Genomic DNA, 19,370 nt, shown 5'->3' on the forward strand with positions numbered 1-19,370 from the left:
AGACAAATCTACTCCTGGAGATGGCAGGTTCCTGTAGCAGACACTGCGGACCAGCACCACGGCTGACACCAAGAGACGGCCCACAGCTGCCTTAGAAAGAGAGCGAGCGGCGTCGTGTAACGGGGCCTCACGTAAGGCTACTTGGCGGAAGGAGATACAGAGAAACCACCCCGGCCCTCCCCCACGGGAGCCTTGGGAGAGTGGGAGGGAGGGGAGCGGGGCCGTGGAGAAGGGCGAGCCTAGGATGGGGGGCTAATCAAGCTCGAAACGTTTAATTGACTTATGGAGCTCTCTGGCAAAGCTAAGTCACTAGGAAGCCTGTAGCAGTTTGGCTGGCAACGAAGAAGTGCGTGTGGGCACCAGTGATGAGAGGCCTCCTGGGGGAAGGGAAATCAAAACATAGCCTTACCCTCTCTTGTTTGAAATCTGCAAAAGCACCATCTGCATATTTCTGCTTGCTCAAAAGCTGTTTCCTCCTCTCCTGACGTTTGGCACGCTTCTGGAATTCCTCATTGTGAACGTTCAAGTGTGAGGTCAGCTCCGCTGTGCTTTGCAGTTTGCTATCACAGTGCTTACACTGGTAGGCGGGGCTCTGCAGGCGGGGGCCGCCGCCCAGGATGACGAAGTCCCTCTTGAGGTCCCGGCTGTGGTGGTCGGTGTAGTGCATGCACAGCAGCTCGGCCGTGCTGAAGGACAGCTTGAAGCACCTGACGCAGCGGAACGGGAGCCACTCGGTCTCCGCAGCTTCGCTTCCCTCCACCTCGGCCTTCTCAAAGCTGCCTCTCTCCTCCTCTTCCATCAGCACCGGCTTCTCATGCTCGTCCGCGTAGACGGCCGTGAAGTAGCCACCCAGCTTGCTGGCGTGCTGCTTCTTCGGGAACACCCCCGGGTGGCGCTTCATGTAGTGGGACACGATGCCCTTCTTGCTGAAGGACTGGAAGGAGCACAGCGAGCACTTTTTCTTCTCCACGGCCCGCCGCAGCTCCTCGCTGAGTTGCGGGGAGTCGTCCTTGGGCGGGGACGGGATGATCACCTTGTTGGGCTTGTCGCTGATGGTCCGGGAGGCGGCCAGGCAGTGGGTGTAGTAGGCGTCGATGTCGTGGCGCTTCTGGTAGTGGGCCGCCAGCCCCTTGCGGATGGGGTTGGTGTAGGCGCATAGGGCGCACTTGAAGAGGTTGTTCTTGCCCTCCGGCTGGGCGCGGACGTTGTTGTGCTTGATGCGGTAGTGCCTGGCGATGCCCTTCCTCGTGGAGCAGAAGTACTTGCAGAGCTGACACCGGAACACAGTGTGGGAGACCAGGTGCGAGGCGGAGAAGTGCGACGTGGACATGGGCTCCTCTCCCATGTCCTCCTCGGCAGCGGATACCTGGGAGGGGCTCACTTCTGTGGTCATCTCGGGCTCCAGGGAGACCGGCAGCTTCGGGGGCGACGGAGAAAAGACGTCGAATTCGGGCTGATTGTGGTACTTCTCGTAGTGGATCTTGAGCTTCTCCAGGGTGCCGTGCGTGTAGGGACACAGTTTGCAACGGTAGGCGCCGTAGCCTTGCTTGAAGATTCTGCTCGTCTCCTCCACGTCGTTCTGCGCTATGTCCGCGGACTGCTCCACATCGTGCACGAAGTCCTCGGCGGTCACCTTGATGGCCGGGTGGCGCTTCTGGTAGTGTGTCAGGACGCCATGGATGCGGGTGTTGATGTAGGGGCAGTGTCTGCATTTGTAGACAGCGCCGGGGTTGATGTCGATGTCCTGGGCAAAGTCGGCTGCCTTCACCTTCATGCCGGGGTGCTTCTTCCCGTAGTGGGTGAGCAGGCCATGCAGGTTGTTGTACTCAGACTGGCAAACTGTGCACTGGTACGGGGTGGACGAGATGGCCGGGTTGGCGGAGGCCAGCTGGATGCTCTTCTCTGGGGAGAGCCTCGCATCATCTGGGCACTCTGCATCCTGCTCGGGGAGTGGAGTGGGCAAGCTGTTCTCGCAATTCACGGGACCCACCAGCTCTTCGGCGGAGGGGGGTAGGGGATTCTCGATGGCATCTTTCTCCTTGATGATATCCAGCAGCACCGATTCATCACCATTCATGGCCCAGGGATGGAATGCCTGGTAGTGATTGGTGATGTCCCAGATGGACATGGCCTCAAAGACACAGTCTCTGCATCGGTAGGTTTTGGCTTCCGTGGGCAGCGCGAGGGAGGGAGGGGACGGGTCTGGCCCAGCCCAGAGTTTGGTAGCCATGTAAGTGTAGTCAACATAATGCTCTGGATGCCTCCTCTGGTAATGCAGGAGCAGACCATTGGGCTCTGTGTGTGAATAGATACACCACTCGCAGTGGTAGCCAGCTTCTATCAAGCCATCAAGGAACGCCCACCGCATGATGGACGTGACTGTGGCCTTCAAGGCAGGGTGATCTTTCTTGATATGCTTCCTCAGTGCATAGAAGTAGGGGGAGGTATACGAGCACTGCCTACACTTGAGCGCTCGAAGTTTCGCTTTGTCCCGCTCCGCGCTGGAGGGGGCCATGAGCACACAGCTGGCAGGCTTCTTCTGGTTCCGGTCACAGAGGCTTCGGATGGTGGCCGTGTGCTGCCGGATCACATCTGCATTGGCCTTGAAGTCTCGGTGCTTCTTCTGATAGTGAATGAGGACACCCTTGACCGTCCGGTTCCCGTAATCACAGTGCTGGCAAAAGAACATCTCGTTCTCCACAGGAGGGCCATCTCGCTCAGAGCTGCTGCGGTTCAGCTGTTGCATGGGGGCGGGTGGCCGAGGGGAGCCTTGAGGCCCCTCAGACCCCCTCATCATTGCAGCTGTGGGAGGAGCCTGTCTGATATATTTGGCAGTGACCTTTATTTCTGGGTGTCTTTTCTGGTAGTGGACAAGCACTCCCACAACTGACCGATTGCTGTACGAACAGTGTTTGCAGTAGTAAAGCTCAGTACTGAGGTCTGGTGGCGGGGGTTGTGGGGGGGGTGGGGAACCCATGTTGGACATTTTGGGAGACATTGGAGCACCCACCTCAAATGATAATTGAGAAAGGGCAGAGCCCCTGTCCACAGACACCATTCGCATGGTTTTCTGGATCCTAAAGTAGGAAGCCTTTTCTTCCGGGTGTTTCTTCTGATAATGAACCAAGACAGAATGCATGTTGGGGCTTGCAAACGAGCAAACGTCACAATCGTAAACAACAACAGTGTTAACTGAGGGGTCCTTCTGATTTTCACATTCTGGAGTATAGGTCTTTGAAGGAGTGTTTTTATTAAATGTAGCCGGCAGACCGCCACCGCGAGCCACGGGAGTGGAAGTTGCCATGCTTTTGGGGGCTGAATTCAGAATCTCCCTCAGCGTCTGGGATTCCGTATTCAGCCCTTCCTGCTGCTCCACGACGTAGCTGGAAAATATCATCGCGTTGTTGATCTTGACCGTGGGATGCATTCTTTGGTAATGTGGCATCAGGCTTCGGACGTTCGGGCTCGTGTAGGAACAAAATCGACAGCGGTAGATCAGGTCCGAATGGTCGAAGTTGAGTACATTCATGGCTTCTGGGTGGTGTTCACCGTAATGCTGCTGCAGGTCTTCAAAGTTGGTGTAGTCAATGTAGCATTCCAGGCACCTGTACACGGCACTGTGGTCGTTGGGGTCCAAGATGTACCGAAAGCTGAACTTGATATAAGGGTGCATCCGTTGGTAGTGGGTGCTGACGCTCCGGGCCGATTTGTTGTTAAAGTCACAGTGTTTGCAATAATAAAGCCGTCCAGAGTCACCAAAGTCTGTGTTCTCGTTATTGTGCTCTGTCCCATAGATGGGAGTCTGGGTGTTCAGCAGAGCAGTACTGGAAACCTGGTGGTCTTTCATGTTCGCCGAGGAGCCATAGTAATCCTCTTCGTCTTCGGAAAGGGTGAGCTCAATTTCCGCCCCATTGGTGGCATTGTAGTCATGGGCGACGCTTCTGAAGCTGGGCTCCTTTTGGGGCTCGCCGGCGTCTCTCGCCCAGATCTGCTGGGCCGAGAAGGATGTGGACACCTCCATGACCGGCTCTGTGGGCTCTTCCTCCCTGTCCAACTCAACCTCTATCTCCACTTCATTGTCTTCCTCTTCCTCCTCGTCGTCCTCCACGTTGATCACCGCGTCCTCCTGCTGCTTTGTCTGGTTGATTTTGCTCTGGAGGTTGCTTGCGATCTCGTCGATCCTCGTTCTCTTCTTCACGGGCGACAGATCGAGGGGAAAGTCGTTGGCGAGCTTCCTAGAGGCCTTAGCTACAAAATTGTTCTTGGAGGACAACCCAAGAATTGAGGTCTGACTTTTCTTCACAGTGTTGCTGGAAGAGGGGTGGCTGTCTGTCTCGCTCTCCAACGGCAGGCTTGAGGGCTGCCCCTCGAATTTTGGCAAGTTGTCGCAGAACGAGTGCTTGTGCTGCTGATGGACCCGTAGCCCTTTCAGAGTCGTGGTGGAGTAATTACACATGGTGCATTTGTAAGGGTGCAGGGGTGGGCCTGGCACGGGCGGCTGGGGCGGCTGCACCGGCGGGGGCTGGGGCTGCGGCTGGGCTGGCACCTGGTGGGGCGGCTGTAGCTGCGGTGGCTGCGGCTGGGACGGCGGTGGGGGTGGCGGTGGCGGCGGGGGCGGCGGCTGTTGCTGCTGCAGGGGATCCAACAGGACCCCCGGCTTTCTGCCATTGATGCTCGAGCTCTCATAAGACACAACACCTTCGTTCAGGGAAGCAGAAAGGCTCTCGCTCTGGGAATTCACAGCATCCCAATCTGACGTTGTACCCGTGTGACACTGCTTGTGAGCCCCAAGCTTCAACGAGCTCTTGCAAGTAAACGGACATTCGTCACATTTGTAGACAGCGGTCTTTCCGGACAAATGGATGTTTTCTATGTGACGGGAGATGCTACGTCGATGCATAGTGAGGAAGGGACAGAAGGGGCACTGGAACCTATTCATGAACCTTCTAAACGGAATCCCCTTGGTCTCCAGCAACTTGTTGCCGTCCGAGCCCATCAGCTGCTCTGCAGATATGCCTGACGTCTGGTGATCCATGGCATTCAAGCCGTTCTCGCTATCTAGCTCGTTCAACTCTTCATCAGAACTGGAGTCATTCAGCATGCTGTTGGTTTCCAGGTCAGCAGAGGAATTGGTCATGTCAGCCATGCCATAACGCGATCTCTCCGCCAAGTTAACGAGGCCAGAGTTGTGAGGGGACTTCGGCTTCATCTGAGGGTAGGACACGGATGGAAACTTGGAAGCGGACGAAGAATTGGGTCTCATGATGGAGTTACTGATGGAGCCCCGGAAGTTGGAGACGTTGGCGCTGGGCATCTCCCGGCTTGCAGCATTCATGGACAGATAGGTGGAGTTGGAAGTGGGGCTGGGGGCGCTTTTGTTCTGCACATCGGGGAGGTTAGTCCCTTCTTGCTGCTGGCGGAGGCTGGAAAGGATCTTGACCATGCTGCGATGCTTCTTCATCATGTGGTCACACCAGCGCTCCCGGCGGGGGGTCTGGTAGCTGCACCACTCACAGCAAAAGTTGCCTCGAGACTTGGTCAAAGGCTTGACCATGGACTCTAAGATGCTGCGCTCCACGACCTCTGCTGGCAGTTCCTTGCAGGGGTCCTGCAGGGACACGGGTGGGACCACAGGGTCTGGTATTGGAGCAGGGGCAGGGAGGGGAGCAGTGGTCTCCTTCAAATTGTTTTTGTGATACATCTTCTGGTGCTTAATTATTCTCGCCCTCCTCGGTGACTTATATGTGCAAAACTGGCAAGAGAAGACCTTTCCAAATCCCTCATGCATCATGATATTATAATTTAAGGATCCTGGAACAGGGGGGCCCGCCGAACTCCCTTCAGCTTGAGCTCCGTGGACCTTCCTTGTGTGTTCGATGAGGAGATTTTTTGACCTGAAGTAGCGTACGCAGAACTTGCATTGAAAAAACTTGTTTGTTGGTTTGGGATTAGGGGCAATATGCTGACCGTAATATCCTGGACTGTGGCCATAGTAGCTTCCGATCCCCAATGCAGTTGCATTTTGACCTAAAAAGAAAGCATGAGGTAAGTGAGAACAGAAAAGCAAACAAAAGAGAATTAAGAAATTTCATCATGCAAATCAATTTTTCTTTTCAACTGTTCTTCATTAATAAACATCACATTCGAAAGTCCTAATAACATCTCCAGATGAGGCCCTGAAGAGTATTAATGAAGCATTAATGAACACACACATAGCGCTTCTCACAGATGAAAACGCAGCGTTCAGCTTTAGAGACGATACTCACCTCATCCCCACTAACGTGCCCTAGGGCTATAAAAAGATGCATTTCCCACACTGCGACATTCATCCCAGAATTCTGCAAGGTACTATCCTGTTCTCCAAATTGAAAGGAAACTAAGAGACATAAAGGAAGCTGAAAGGACAATAACATAGGACACTCAAGTAGAGAAACGTGACGCCCTAATTGCAAAGACGGCTCGCAGAGAGCAAGAACTCTGAAGAAGCCACATGTGCCAAAACCCATGGCTACAGGCTAAAACTAGAGGGGCGCCATGAAACAGATCAGATACGCCCAGAATCAGCAAAGATTTACCTGATAAATCCTCTGCGATCGCAAATTCGTCCTTTATCGAAGAATACTCCACCTCTGTCTGATTACTGGCATTCATGGACCCGGATCGTGGCTCATTAGCATTGTCTTCAGCAACATCAGTTGGCTGCAGAAATGCTGTGTGGACATCCTGGATGTGTGCCTTGAGATCTTCGTAGGATGGGGCTCGGAAGTCACAGCCATCACACTGTAGCACCTCCATGATCTGGGCCTACCTTCTCACATTAGGAACCTGTGACAGAATTCAGAATACAGTGTCTGAAGAACTGTACTAGCTGAATATCCCAAGTCGATGGGGCTACAAGTCCATTAACAGAAACATTTCTAGTATCAGCAGATCTTTCACTGAACTTTGCCAGTTGGAATGTCCACCAAAGAAATGCAACCAGACATAACAGGGATAGCGTCCTTGAGATCCAAATATCAAAAAAGTGTAGGGGGGGGCCCAGATAAACATTTTCCACTTTGATATAAATACGTCTTCAAATGCCATTGGTCAAGGAAACCCTTAACAGTCAAGAGTTTTAGTAGTTTCTGAATTTCTTGACTGATTTCAAATTTCTTGTCAAGTCAATATTGACTTTGATTCTGGCTTGGACCCCTTTTTTTGGGAACTAGAACCTTCTCAGAAGTAAAGAGGATGTCTGTACAGAAAAAAGGACAAATTTCAATCTTCATTAGCTGTTCTAATATTAGAACATTGATGTTTCATCCCCAAATGGTGAAACAGTATTGAATTTTGGGTGGTGGTAGAGAGAGCTTTTATTCTACCTTTTGTTATTCTAATACCTTAACTGATACTGGGGTATGCCTCTTTCCCCCTTTCCCCAGTTTAGTTGTGTGTGCGCATGCACATGTGTGTATGCGTTTCATAATCTAAATGGTTATTTTGCTGTCTACTATCTACCAATTACAACCTAACAGCTTCTCCAACTAACTAGGTCATAAATTGTTTTTTCACATGAGATTCTCCATCCACCAACTTCAGATGACAATCCAGTTTCTAGTTTAGAGTTGTACCTTGAAGCCTCGGTTTATATCAAGGTAACAAACAGTTTTGAAGAGGGGCTTCTAAGCTGAAACTCCTTTCCTATGTCTCTCCTTGACAAATGTGCAGTGTGTACTTGCCCACAAAAAGCTGCAAACCTGGGGCAGAATAAAGCAAAACTTGCCCAGCTACCTTCACTCTGTCTTCGCTGGGTGACAGAGAGACACAGATAGCTTCCCACTAACTCAACAGAGAGGCTCACCATTAAGCAATTAAAAATGTATTAGAAGGTGTAGTCTGTCCCATCGTAATACATATCTTGAGCTGAGATACCCGGTTATTATCTTAATCAGTGAGTTACTTCATGGAGCTCACGGCAAACTCTACTGAGTCACTGCAATCTAGAACCCCAGATGTCCAAGAACTAAAGCCTTCGCCAGATATTCCTAGACTTCTACTGTACTGCAACTTTCGTTACTTTTAGGGCAAAAGGTAAATTGTTTCTGCAGGAGGAACAAAGTCCAGCGATGTGTCAAATGTAGAGAAAGGAGCCATTGCGGGCGGATTTTCTATGAAAGAATGCTCCTGCTGATAGCCTGCTAAAATAACTTCTGGCAAGTCCAGCTCTGGACAGACTGAGCTTGCAGAGTGAGACACAGATATTTACCTCCTCTTCTTTCACCCAGCAATCTATCCTTTTTCAATAAACACTGAACGGTGCACCAGAGTCTTTTCAGCTAAGTCTCAACATTCGAGATACACAAGCTTTTATGCCTAAGCGCCAACCCAAATTGTGTGGAAGAGGTTGCTATCAGCTCTGGATCAAATTACAGCCGTCACTGAGGCCCCACCCCACTTCTCCTTTCGCACAGTCCATTAGACCTGAAAACAAATTTTTCCATGGTGCAGACGACTCCTGCATTTAGAACACTTCACAGAAAAAAGCAGACCATCCAGTGTGCACTCCCCATCCCCCAAGCCTAGCCCTTTCATCTCAGCCAAACAAGCCACAGCTCTGCTGAATGTGTTTATCACACTTTCAAGAGATATGAGCTCCTGCGTCACCGAAGCTCTAAGACTCACTAAGCTGCCCTAGTCCTCTGAGCTTCAGGAGCGGCCATTTTAGCTCAGAGCTTCTCTTCCGTGCACAACATGGCTTCTCTGGGATTCTGCTAGGCTGACAATCAGAAATGAGCAGTAGAAGAACAGGCTGGGCTCCTCCTATGCTCTTCTGCTCCCAACAAAGAATGAACTGTTTGCACTGCTTTCGGAAAAGCAGCACCTTTCTCCTCCTCAAATGTCATTCACCAAGATCTCCGAAGGTTCTTTTATCCCATGATTGATAAGCTTGTTCGTTAGTCCCAGCAGAGCTGACTGGTGATGGCAGGACGATCCTGGACCAGACTCTGTTCTACAGCAGGATTTGGGGGTGGGCTGGGGGGGACCTCCAGAATGCCTTGGCTTCTTGGGAGTCGTCCTTCCACACACAGAAGACATACCATCCGACTCTGCTTGCCAGATTCCAAAGTCTAATGACCTTTGTTAATCACCAGCCAGTCTGTCTGCATCAGCAGACCCTGCCAACAGACACACCCTTCAACACAAAGGCTGTAGCTATTCCTTTTAAAAGAGGTTCTCTGAAAGCTCCATTGTGTAGCCCGAGAGGAAAACAAAATCTCTTCCCTTCAAAACTTCAAGCCTTTAGAAATAACGCAACAAAAGGCTTTCTGCTGTGTGTCTTTTGGAAATTTTGAGCCCGGTTTGCACAACATCAACAAAAATGATGGTTCTGCACAAGGAAAGCAGGGCACCTTCAGCACTAAGTCATCCACCCAGACATGAAATTCATCTCGCTGTGCGGTTCTCTAATATCTTGGTGTCTTCGGAAGCTGTTATCAAGGATTCTAACTTCACTGGATGCAAACACAAACCAACAGTCTCCTTGTTCTGCTACAAAGGAGATTAAAGGGTCATGAGATCAGGGGGGAAAAAAAAACCCACTGATTTGGAAAAAGAAGAGATGATGAAAGTGATTTCCTAATGGGTTCTAGCTTTAATGTTGTTGCAGTCTCTACCTCAAAAATAGCTCAGAGCCTTAGAAGAGGTTAATCTCCAGGCTGCTGAGAACCAGCGTCAGGTACAGCTGAACGGCCTTCAATTTGATGTCTGCACCAAGCCCCGAGAGGAGGATGGAGCCTCCTTTGAAAGCCATTTTGCCTTTGTGTACACATTTGTCCTGAAGACGCTGACAGAAGAAGAAAACGGAAATTTCCAGCATGGCCTAAACAATCAAAGAAACAGAAACCCGATGTGTTTATGAGACTGAGGATGCACACACGTGCACGGAGTGAGAGCAGGAGGAGAAGAAAGGAATGGGGGAGGACGGGAGACAAAGAAAGCCGGACCCGAGGAGGACCCATCCATCAACCAGAGTATGTTTTCACAGCAGATGGTAATCCTCTGAGAAACCCACAACCAGGAAAAAGAGGAGAAACGCGCTCTGCTGCTTCTCGGACTGCTTCATCCGCCCAGAAAGAGCAGCAACCCTCAAAGACTCAGCTAGACACTGACGTGCTCCAAAATGATGATTTAAAGCTAAAAGCCTTGACCTCCTATCTACTTTACTTCATTTAAAAATACTGTCATAATGAGATTAGCAATACCCCTCTCCCCACCACTGACCCAATCAGCAAAATCAAAAGCAGAAGAGGAAGCTTCAAACTAACTAAAAAGAAATGCTATTTCAGAAGGTCATGGGCTAAGTCTACAAATCAAACAAGCACCCCCATCTCCTACTCCCACCCCCCACCCCGGGCAGTATTCCCAGGCCCCTCAAGGTCAAATAGGCATCAAGGACTGGACTCTAAACACCACCCACGAAGGGACCTGCTCTGTGAGTATGGATTCTTCTCTAATACTCCAACGCCGAACGTGATCAGTCCTCCTGACACACATGAAACCCCCAGAGCATTCGAATTATTCACTGCTCTTCAGTATCATTTATTCCCCATTGCTGGTGTGTTCCATTTCCATTTCTAGCTTGGGGATTTCCAAAGGTGGGGGTCTGGATGAGAAATCCTAACTCCAATTCTCCACATCTGACACACTCTTGAAGACATAGTTAAAGAGAACCCAGAGAGATCTCATTCAAGATCAGGAATGTACACGTGTGAATGGGGAAAGGGGGATGATGGGCACAGGCTGCTCCCTCGTCTACACCAGCTGCACCCCCACGTTTCTGTGACCAGGATCCCCGGGAGCCATCATGGCTCGGTGAAGGTGAAAGAAGGCGATCCACAGCTTCACGCCCCGTTCTTCTTCCACTCATGGCCCAGATGTACCTGGAGAGGGGGAGGCACTCTGGATGGTTCACGGTGTTCTTACCACCAGGCCACCATCAGCCCTCTCGCCCAGGGCAGCTTGGCGAACGCTGTTCCCCAGACTTGTATAAACATGGTCTTCAAGTCAAAGTCCCAACGGTCTCCAGGAAGTGCCCGAATTAAAACACACAGACCTTGCCTGGATCGAACCTGTTCTCGGCCTGAAGGCCGCAGACCAGAAATAAAGTGGTGAGGCGCCACGGCCACAGGGATTCAGCAGCAACTAATTATAACCTTCAAAGCCTTGGAGAAATAGAACCAGAAACACCATAAGGTGCTTTTCCTCTGTCCACTCTAGAAACCTAGTTTCATTTATCAGGCACTGAGCTCCCCAGTTCTCCTGAATCACAATTCTAAGAAAAGGTTTTAGTTAGCACCTGTTGTTTGTGCTTTTCTTACTTTCCAGTGAATGGAAAAACCAATTATCCAAGGACTGGCAGTGGAATGCATCAACTCTGGAATAGTTCAGCTAGAAAAACAGAAGCATCAGGAACCTGAAGATCAGCCTACAAATATATTTGGAGATTGGAAACAGCTGACAGGATGAGGTCAAAGAGCTGGGGGAGGGGGGTGTTAGGTGGTTAACATTTCTAATGGTAAGCCCTGGCACTGCCATGGTTTGTTTGGGAGGAAGGATTTCCATGCTGAGGATGAAAAATGGGGGGAAACCACTAACTCATCCACTGGTGGACATGAGCTGCTACTCTGACAACAAGGGGTGTTCTGTATCAGTACTTATCACTTGCCCTTGTCACGGTCAAAACAGGACTTCTAGTAACTTAAAAATCATTTAAAGCATCTTTCCAAGCCCGACTGCACGGAGAAGAAACTGAGGTGAAACTTCCTTACAACACCAGTAGAAGGATCAAGGTGACAGGCAAATGCAAACAAAGACTTTTCTCTCTCTCTCTGCATATGCAATAATTAATTGGACTGATTTGCTTTGACCTCAGATATGAGCATGTGCACTCCAAATTGGACAGGGACTCTATCAGAGCACAATCAGCCCCTTCCAAGTAAGTACCCATGATTTATGTATTCCTCCCATGTTTAGTTAAAAACAAAACAAAACAACAACAACAAAAAAAAACTCACACAAAACAACCTAGTAATAAAATAAGCCAGCAAAATAGACCAACAAAGAACTCTTGACAACAAGCTACCTCCATCGATCCGGCTCCACTACAGATCCCGGCTTGCCATGTGGTGTCTTCAAATGTCCTATCAAATGTTTATACCGTTTGCTACATGATCTAAGCAGTTCTGTGTACTCTTGGCAATTCACCACACTAATGAAAGGTTTAACATATCAGGGAGGATAAATAATTAAGGAATTCAGAAGGGAGACACAGCTGTTCTTCAAAACCAAATTTTCAGAAGAGAAAGGATTAATTTGCAATCACATATGTAACCCCCAATATGAGACTGAATTTAAATACTGAGCAGAGAAATACCAGGAGACCCCCAAGTCCTGCCAATGCACGTTGCCTCTGTTCTATGTGGTCAGACTGTGGACCATCTGTGGACCTTGCACGGCAGCACAAGTCTGGAGCAGGCAAGCTGCCGATAAAGAACCCACTCGCTTTCTGGCCAGCGATGGTCCTTTTCAGGTTATATCTTGTTTTAGCTTTGTTCTGCATCAAGTTTTCAAGGGTTACAGGGCACGTTGAGTACTATTTCATAACAGGTGCCTTTGGGATCATCATTAAAATGAGATGAGCATCCAGGGATGTAATCTAAGTGACTAAAAAAACGGTCAGATATGTAAATAAGGAGCAATTCTGGCTGAGTGACCTGTTATGAAAGCAGGTAGTGAGTGTCTAACACAGAAAGAGATAGTACATACCTTCTGGAGAATTCATGCATTCCTTTGCAATGATATAAGGCTAATTGAGGCCAACAGGCCAATCGGCAGCCTGCCAGCTCTCCTGTCCTTAGAAAAGGAAGCGTGTGATTTGAACAAGGAGATAAAAGAGGAGAGAAGGGACTAGAAAAGAAAGGGAGGAAGCAGGGTAGTATCTCAGCAGCTTTAGACTTCATTGTCTGGAAAGGGGAACCTGCAGTTCGCCAGATAAGTCTAATTCTGAGAAGTGTCCTGACAATATTCTCCTTGAGAAACAAAACAAACCAAGAGGCCTCGTTTCAGTAAAATGCTCAAAACGCAACTGTGACACATGAGATCCCAGCTCATCTACTTCTTTCAAATGACGGAAAGCCACTCTTGGTGCTGAATGAATTCTCTGAAATGTCATGGGCCCATCAGGAAGTTCCTTGGAAACTTTTGAGGCCATTCTCGCCCTAGCACTGAGAACAAGAGATAACTGATTTCTCTCCTGGAGGGCCAATCCGCACCCAAACAGCAGAGACAGAAAATCACGGTGTTCCTTTAGAAACTCTTCAGAATGCTGGCTGGGTTTCTACAGACACTTTTCATGCTACAAGAACTCTCATTATAAAAATTGTAAAATTAAAGGGAAGTTGCAGTGATGCTGCTGGGTCTTCATTACAGAACTGATTGAGACGCAGAGTAAGCAGAAGTTGAGGTGAAACTCATCCTTCCCACCATGAAAGACCAACCCGGGCACCAAGTGGTACCTCCTCAGTGGGTCTGAAAGCCTGACCGGCCCCTGGCATTGGTCATGTAGGTCTTCCTGGCCGTTAACAGCTCCCGGCGCTGGCCTGGCCAACCACACAAAGTCTAAATTCCACAGTTTCAGTGAATGGATCCAGAAACCATTTTAACAATTTACCTTCTTCTCTATTACCACTCCGAGAAAAACGCAACAAAACAAAACAAAAAATGATATATGGCTGTTGCCTTGTGGAGAGGATAAGGAAGTTTTGCTAGAGGAACTCTTTTATTTAAGGGAAAAGCCCACGAAAATCCCAATCTAATCTGTCAGACACTTGCACGTTGCCTTTTGTACATGGTTCGCTCAGAAGTTCAGATAAGTCACTTTCTTTAGACCAGAATCATTCCAAGTTTGCCTGTATCAGTGGCACACAAGGGCCGGATTCAAATGCTGCAATGACCTCTCCAGCCTCATTCTTACATCTGACGAAACTGACCACACAAGCCTGGCACCTCAGTCTATCTTTCTCTAAACCCTGGTTCCTGATCTAACTACCCCATCAGGACGAAAGCCCTTAGCAGACTCCTTTCTAGAAAGCTAAACAATGGCTGGGCTTGTGTGGATCATGAACACTTTGAGATCCTTTTGCTCCAGGAGACTGTGGGCTGTCTTTTGTTTGTTTGTTTTTCTTTTCTCCTCTGCCCTCCACCTATAGCAGAAATGATCAGAGGCTGTCCTTCCTCCTCATTAAATTAACCAACTGGCCCATTCCTATCCATTGGTTGTTCTGACAAATTAACAGAATCTTATAATAGGAAAAACACATTATGTGTTTATGTATTAGAACTGACAAATACCCAAGAATTAGGAATTAAAAAAAAAAAAAAAATGACAGGCAAGGAATTTCTTTTCTCTTGCAATCTCCAATCTACTTTCAGCAAGTAAATTTACTCCTAAAAATCATTGCACCCCAAGAACTTCAAAGCAGAAATTAAGACATTCGTTTGCCAACCCAAGATTAGAATTTATCACCATGTGAAAACACTAGAATGCTCCAGTACTCCGCCAAGCCCCCCATTCTGTAAACCCCTAATGGTAAGTCTCATTTTTGCCCAATTTAGTTTTCTTCAGCTTATTCACTGTTACGTTGATAGGAAGGAAGATAATGATACAGAGATGCCATGCCTATCCAGCAAGTAAAAGAATGTTTCTAGCAGGTGTGACGACTCTGCCCATCACCTTCACCTTGACCAAGTCTTTCAAAGCCTTTATTGGGTCATTTTGCAAAATGAAAAAATTAGATTATGATATTCAACCTTTTTAGAAAAAAAAGGAATGTTTTACAAGTTTTCCTTTTCATTTCTAAAAGACTTTTTTTTTTTCTGGCTTAATTTACTCCTTTCCTTTTATTATTATTCAGAGACAAATAAATGTGTAGTTTTATATGGCTGACACCTCATCAGTGAAGTCTGGGCTCAAAGGTTCTAACCTCTAAGAGGCATTCCCTGACAACTCCTCCTAACACTTTCCCACCCCCTTGACCCTCATGAAATCGAGCCCCCTCTCCACAACCCTGACCACACTCGCTTTCTCTCTACCACTTTCCACTGCTTTATTTCCTTCACTGTTGATAAGATGCCCGTTTGCAGTCTGTCTTCCTCTAAAACATAAGCACCCTGAGAGCAAGTCCATGCCTGTCTACTCACACTGGTATCTTCAGCACTGGGGACAGTCACACAGTGGGTTCAGCAAATGTGTTGAATGAACGAATGAATGAGTCAAAGCCTCTGAAGATTCCAATCAAAGATGAAAAGAGTGGTCATGAGATTGGATTCTTCTACTAAAACTATGGTTAGTACAGAGCAGTGGTGGTCCCAACCAGGAGGACTTCTGCCTACCTGCCCTTCCCAGCTGCACCACCACTACCACCACCAAAAAAACCTCAGGCTAGGGATATTTGGGAGTTTCTGAAGACATCTTTTTGGTTGAAAGACATCATAACCAGAGACTACGGTGCTACTGGCATCTAATGGGTAGAGGCCGAAGATGTGGCTGAATATTCCACAAAGCACCAGGCTGTCCCCCCCAACAAAGAATGATCTGGTCCAAAATGTCAATGGCACAGAGGTTGGAAACCTTTTCACAAGTAGTCTATCTGGGGGTTATTTTCAGTCTCTAGATAACCCACTTGCCTTATAGTCCTTGCATTGGGGTCCTGGCAAGGGGAATCTCTGAATTAGATAATTAGCACTTTTCTTCCAGCTCAAAGATTTTATGATTCTATGATTCTAAATGACCTTAGTAGTCTTCAGATTACAGATCACAAGTTTTTAGTTTTATTTTTCTGATTTGGGTATTTTATTAAAAAATTTTCAAGAAAAAAGTGTAAGATTAGGGTGAGTAATTTTCTTTAGTGATAAGGCCATTGCATTGTCGATGATCCCACGGGCTTTGAGGGTAAGGGGTCAATATCATTAAAAATGGTCAGGTTCTACACTTAACATGTGGCCTCCAACTAAAATTTTTGTGGTAAACAAGATGCGCATGTTCTCCTCTTCAATATGTAAAATTATCTTCTTTCTTTCAAAGTGATGGGGCCTCAGGGTACTCAAAATCACTCTTAAGAGGACAAGTCATGTATTCCTTTTGGTTCTCAGACCCCCAGGGCCCAGCACAGGTCTGGTCCTGATGAGAACTGTTGTATGCATGAATGTACACATGTCTCCTTTCCAGAACACGTGCCAGGGCTACTAACAGAAAGCTAAACATTTAGGGCCCTAAGCAATTCCAGAGAACCTCCGATGACCAGAAAAACAAAACTGAGTGCTATACAACACTCCTCCCCATTCCAGCTAACGAAACTCAAGAAGCCACATCATAATGATTAGCTAACTGCTGGAGTACCAGGAATTCTAAGTCTTCACTTGTCCTTGTATTTGAAGTAAGTGACCACCTTCCTCCTTTTCCTCATCATCCACAGGGAAGGTCCTCTGACTGCAAAATTCCACCCGTATATTTATAACACCGTTAAGCTTCCCTGAGCTGAAGTGACACTTGGCCTCATCACCTGGGGCTATTTCTTGAGACTATTTCCCTGTCTTCCCTCCACAAAAACCTTTTAATTCTTGTTTGCAAGGATTCTAGAAAGCCTGAGGAAAAATTCTCCCCTATAGATCAAAACCATACAAACATTTTGGCGGGGTGGGGTGGGAGGAGTATAACAAAATTCGGTAGGAGCAGAACTTTCTCTCCTCTGTGTCCCTGAAAAATACTGAAACAATATATTACTCATGCCTTCCTTAAGTCCAATGGAAGTATTCACTTAAAAGTTAATTACCTATCATTTCATAATCTCCAATACAGAGGAGATCTTAAAGACCATATAGAGCAACCCGGTCCAGTGTCTTCACCTTTCAGGTAGGGAAACTGAGGCCTCACAAAAAATACCTGCCTGGGGCTTCTAGCACAAAAAGTCTCTGAACTCGGGGGGGGGGGGGGGATCTTTTCAATTCCATAATTTGAGAAAGGAAATCAGCAGTAAAGACACTCTGTAAATGTTATCCAGCTCATTAATAGCTATTCACACTTAAAGTCCATGCCCCATATATCCTCAGTAACAAGAGCCTGGGAGGCCGACTCCAGAATCACCTCCTGTGTTTCCTCCGCTCTGAATTCTACACTCAGGAGAGTCACTGAAAAGGTGCAAAATCTATCGTCTGCAGTTTGACTGTTCAAAGACCTTCTTAGGCATGCAAACAGTGTGTTCCTACTTTGGAAACACATTCCGGAAGACTGAAAGTTGCTGACAAAGGTATACACAGAAGAACAAGAGCTATAACACTGAATTATCTTTCTTCAGAATCCAACCTCATGGAATTGGAACAAGGTTATGTAGTAGCTTTATGCCTGCCAAATCTACCCCATGAGAAACATCGTCTTGTTTCTTATGGAAAATGTGTGCTGCCAACAAAGTCACGGAAGAGGCTGGCTGAATGAGTCTTAGGGGTATCTGGAAATATCAGGGTCAGTTCTTTTAAAATGGGAAGGAGAAGAGCAGTCAGTTGGACAAATGCCTGGCAAGGAAGCAAGTCTTCTCGTGGCCCATCGAGTATGTGGCCCGGACCAATTAACTCCAGAACATTGCTGATACCAGGTTTTACTTCAAATTATACATTATGTTCTGAAACCAATCACAACCTGGACTGTTTTACCTCATGTACATATATTCTATTTACCTATATTCTTAGTAGACATCTATACTTATGTATTGGATATAAAAAAGTTAATGCATCAGAAAGGCTAGAATCACCTTTTACTTTTTAAATATCGGACGATGATCTCATGGGCTTTGAGGGCAAGGGGTCAATATCATTAATGATATTACCCATGAAATATCCTCCGATATTTTTATTTTTATTTATGTATTTTTATTTATTTATTTATTTTAAATATCCTCCGATATTTAAAAAGTTAAAGGGTTTCTTACAAAGAGTGCCTTATCGTAACCAAAGAGACCATAAGGGTCTCTTATAAAGGGTCCCTTATGGTAACCAAGAGAATGGTTTAGAAATCAAGAAGATGGTAAGATCTCTACAGTTTGTTGATGTTTTCCTCCCTATAGAATTCTTTAACCTACATTTTGAAGGTCCATGTAATCCCCATCACTTAGGACAATGATTCTCAAAGTGGGAGGGAGGGTTCCTGGACCAGCAGCCTCAGCATCATCCAAGAATTTGTTAAAAATTAGTTAGTTCTCATGTTCCTCTCCAGACTTAATGTGTCCAAAAGGGCCCAGCAACCTGTAGTTTAACAAGACCTGAGGGTGATTCTGCTACCCACTCAGGTCTTAAGATTAAGCCCAAATCCTCCTCCCTATGAAACAGTCCCGTGAAACTAGTGCTACAATGGTAAATCCCCTTCTCCAATGTGTGGGGAACCTTACTTCTAAATGCTGTTCATTGAATGACTACAATAATAGCTATGCAGTCCTCAAAGAGCCTAAGAGAGACCAATGTTCGCAAATATTTTACTTCTTATTTAGAAATTAATGAGAAAACACTAAGTTGCAGAATCCAGCATCAGAAGCTATGAAGAGCACATTCATAAAAGGCAGAGTTCCTGTCTTTGAAACAGTGAATATTGTGGACAATACAATGCTAATATTGATATTCATCTCCTTTAAAAACTTCAGAACGGTTCATGACATGGTGTCCTGGAAATTTGTAAAGTGGGATGTGGCAATCCACAAAGGAAAGAATTAGAGTATTTTATCCAGAAATTAATAAGAACTGGATAAATCCTCAAAACCCGAGATTCTAAAAAACAAACAAAACAAAACAAAAACGAGATTCTTCTATGAAAGGAGGCTTTTGTGATCGACAAAATCTTATTAGAAAACACCTCCAAACTTGGAGTGGTTATTTGATCATCACACCAAAACTAGAGTCCAGAGCTAAATCTGTGGTAAGAATCAACATCTGAAAACATAAATGTGTCTGGAAATCCCTCAAAGGAAGGATATGTGCTTTAAGCTAACCAAAGGACTCCCCCCCAAAATGGTGGCTAATTGTCTCAAACTGCAAACAAAGGCTTGGCTGAAGGCAAAGAAGGAGGTCAACATAAACAAAGGGGAAAAGAAGTGTGGCTACACCAAAGCAACAGACCAATGGGGCCCTCAAATCAAAAGCAGGACTCAGAATCACGGAGTTCAGAGATAAAATTCATCAACTGTGTCTTGCCCAGGAACCTGACCATGGGACCACGATAGACTGCTCCAAGGGCACAGAAGTTAAAGACACCCAATAAGACCCAAACTCGGGCTCTGAAAGCAGAGCTG

General features: G+C 47.0%; 1 protein-coding gene across 9 annotated transcripts in view; it reads right to left on the bottom strand.

The window, feature by feature from the left end:
• ZNF462 (zinc finger protein 462) overlaps window positions 1–19,370 on the bottom strand; it is a 138,531-nt gene that overhangs the window by 76,100 nt on the left and 43,061 nt on the right. For 8 of the 9 annotated variants that reach the window (XR_009346628.1, XR_009346629.1, XM_059143327.1 and 5 more), the window contains 2 exons: window positions 6,576–6,825; window positions 410–6,027 (listed from right to left, as the gene is read on the bottom strand). Coding sequence is in view for 7 of the 9 variants with exons in the window: in XM_059143327.1 (XP_058999310.1) it covers window positions 410–6,027; window positions 6,576–6,795 (5,838 nt within the window). In the remaining 2 variants the exon portion in view is untranslated. The remainder of the gene's footprint in view (window positions 1–409; window positions 6,028–6,575; window positions 6,826–19,370) is intronic. The other variant, XM_059143331.1, reaches the window with a different exon arrangement.

The sequence above is a fragment of the Mustela lutreola genome, chromosome 12 (assembly GCF_030435805.1).
Source record: "Mustela lutreola isolate mMusLut2 chromosome 12, mMusLut2.pri, whole genome shotgun sequence".
Lineage (NCBI taxonomy): Eukaryota > Metazoa > Chordata > Mammalia > Carnivora > Mustelidae > Mustela > Mustela lutreola.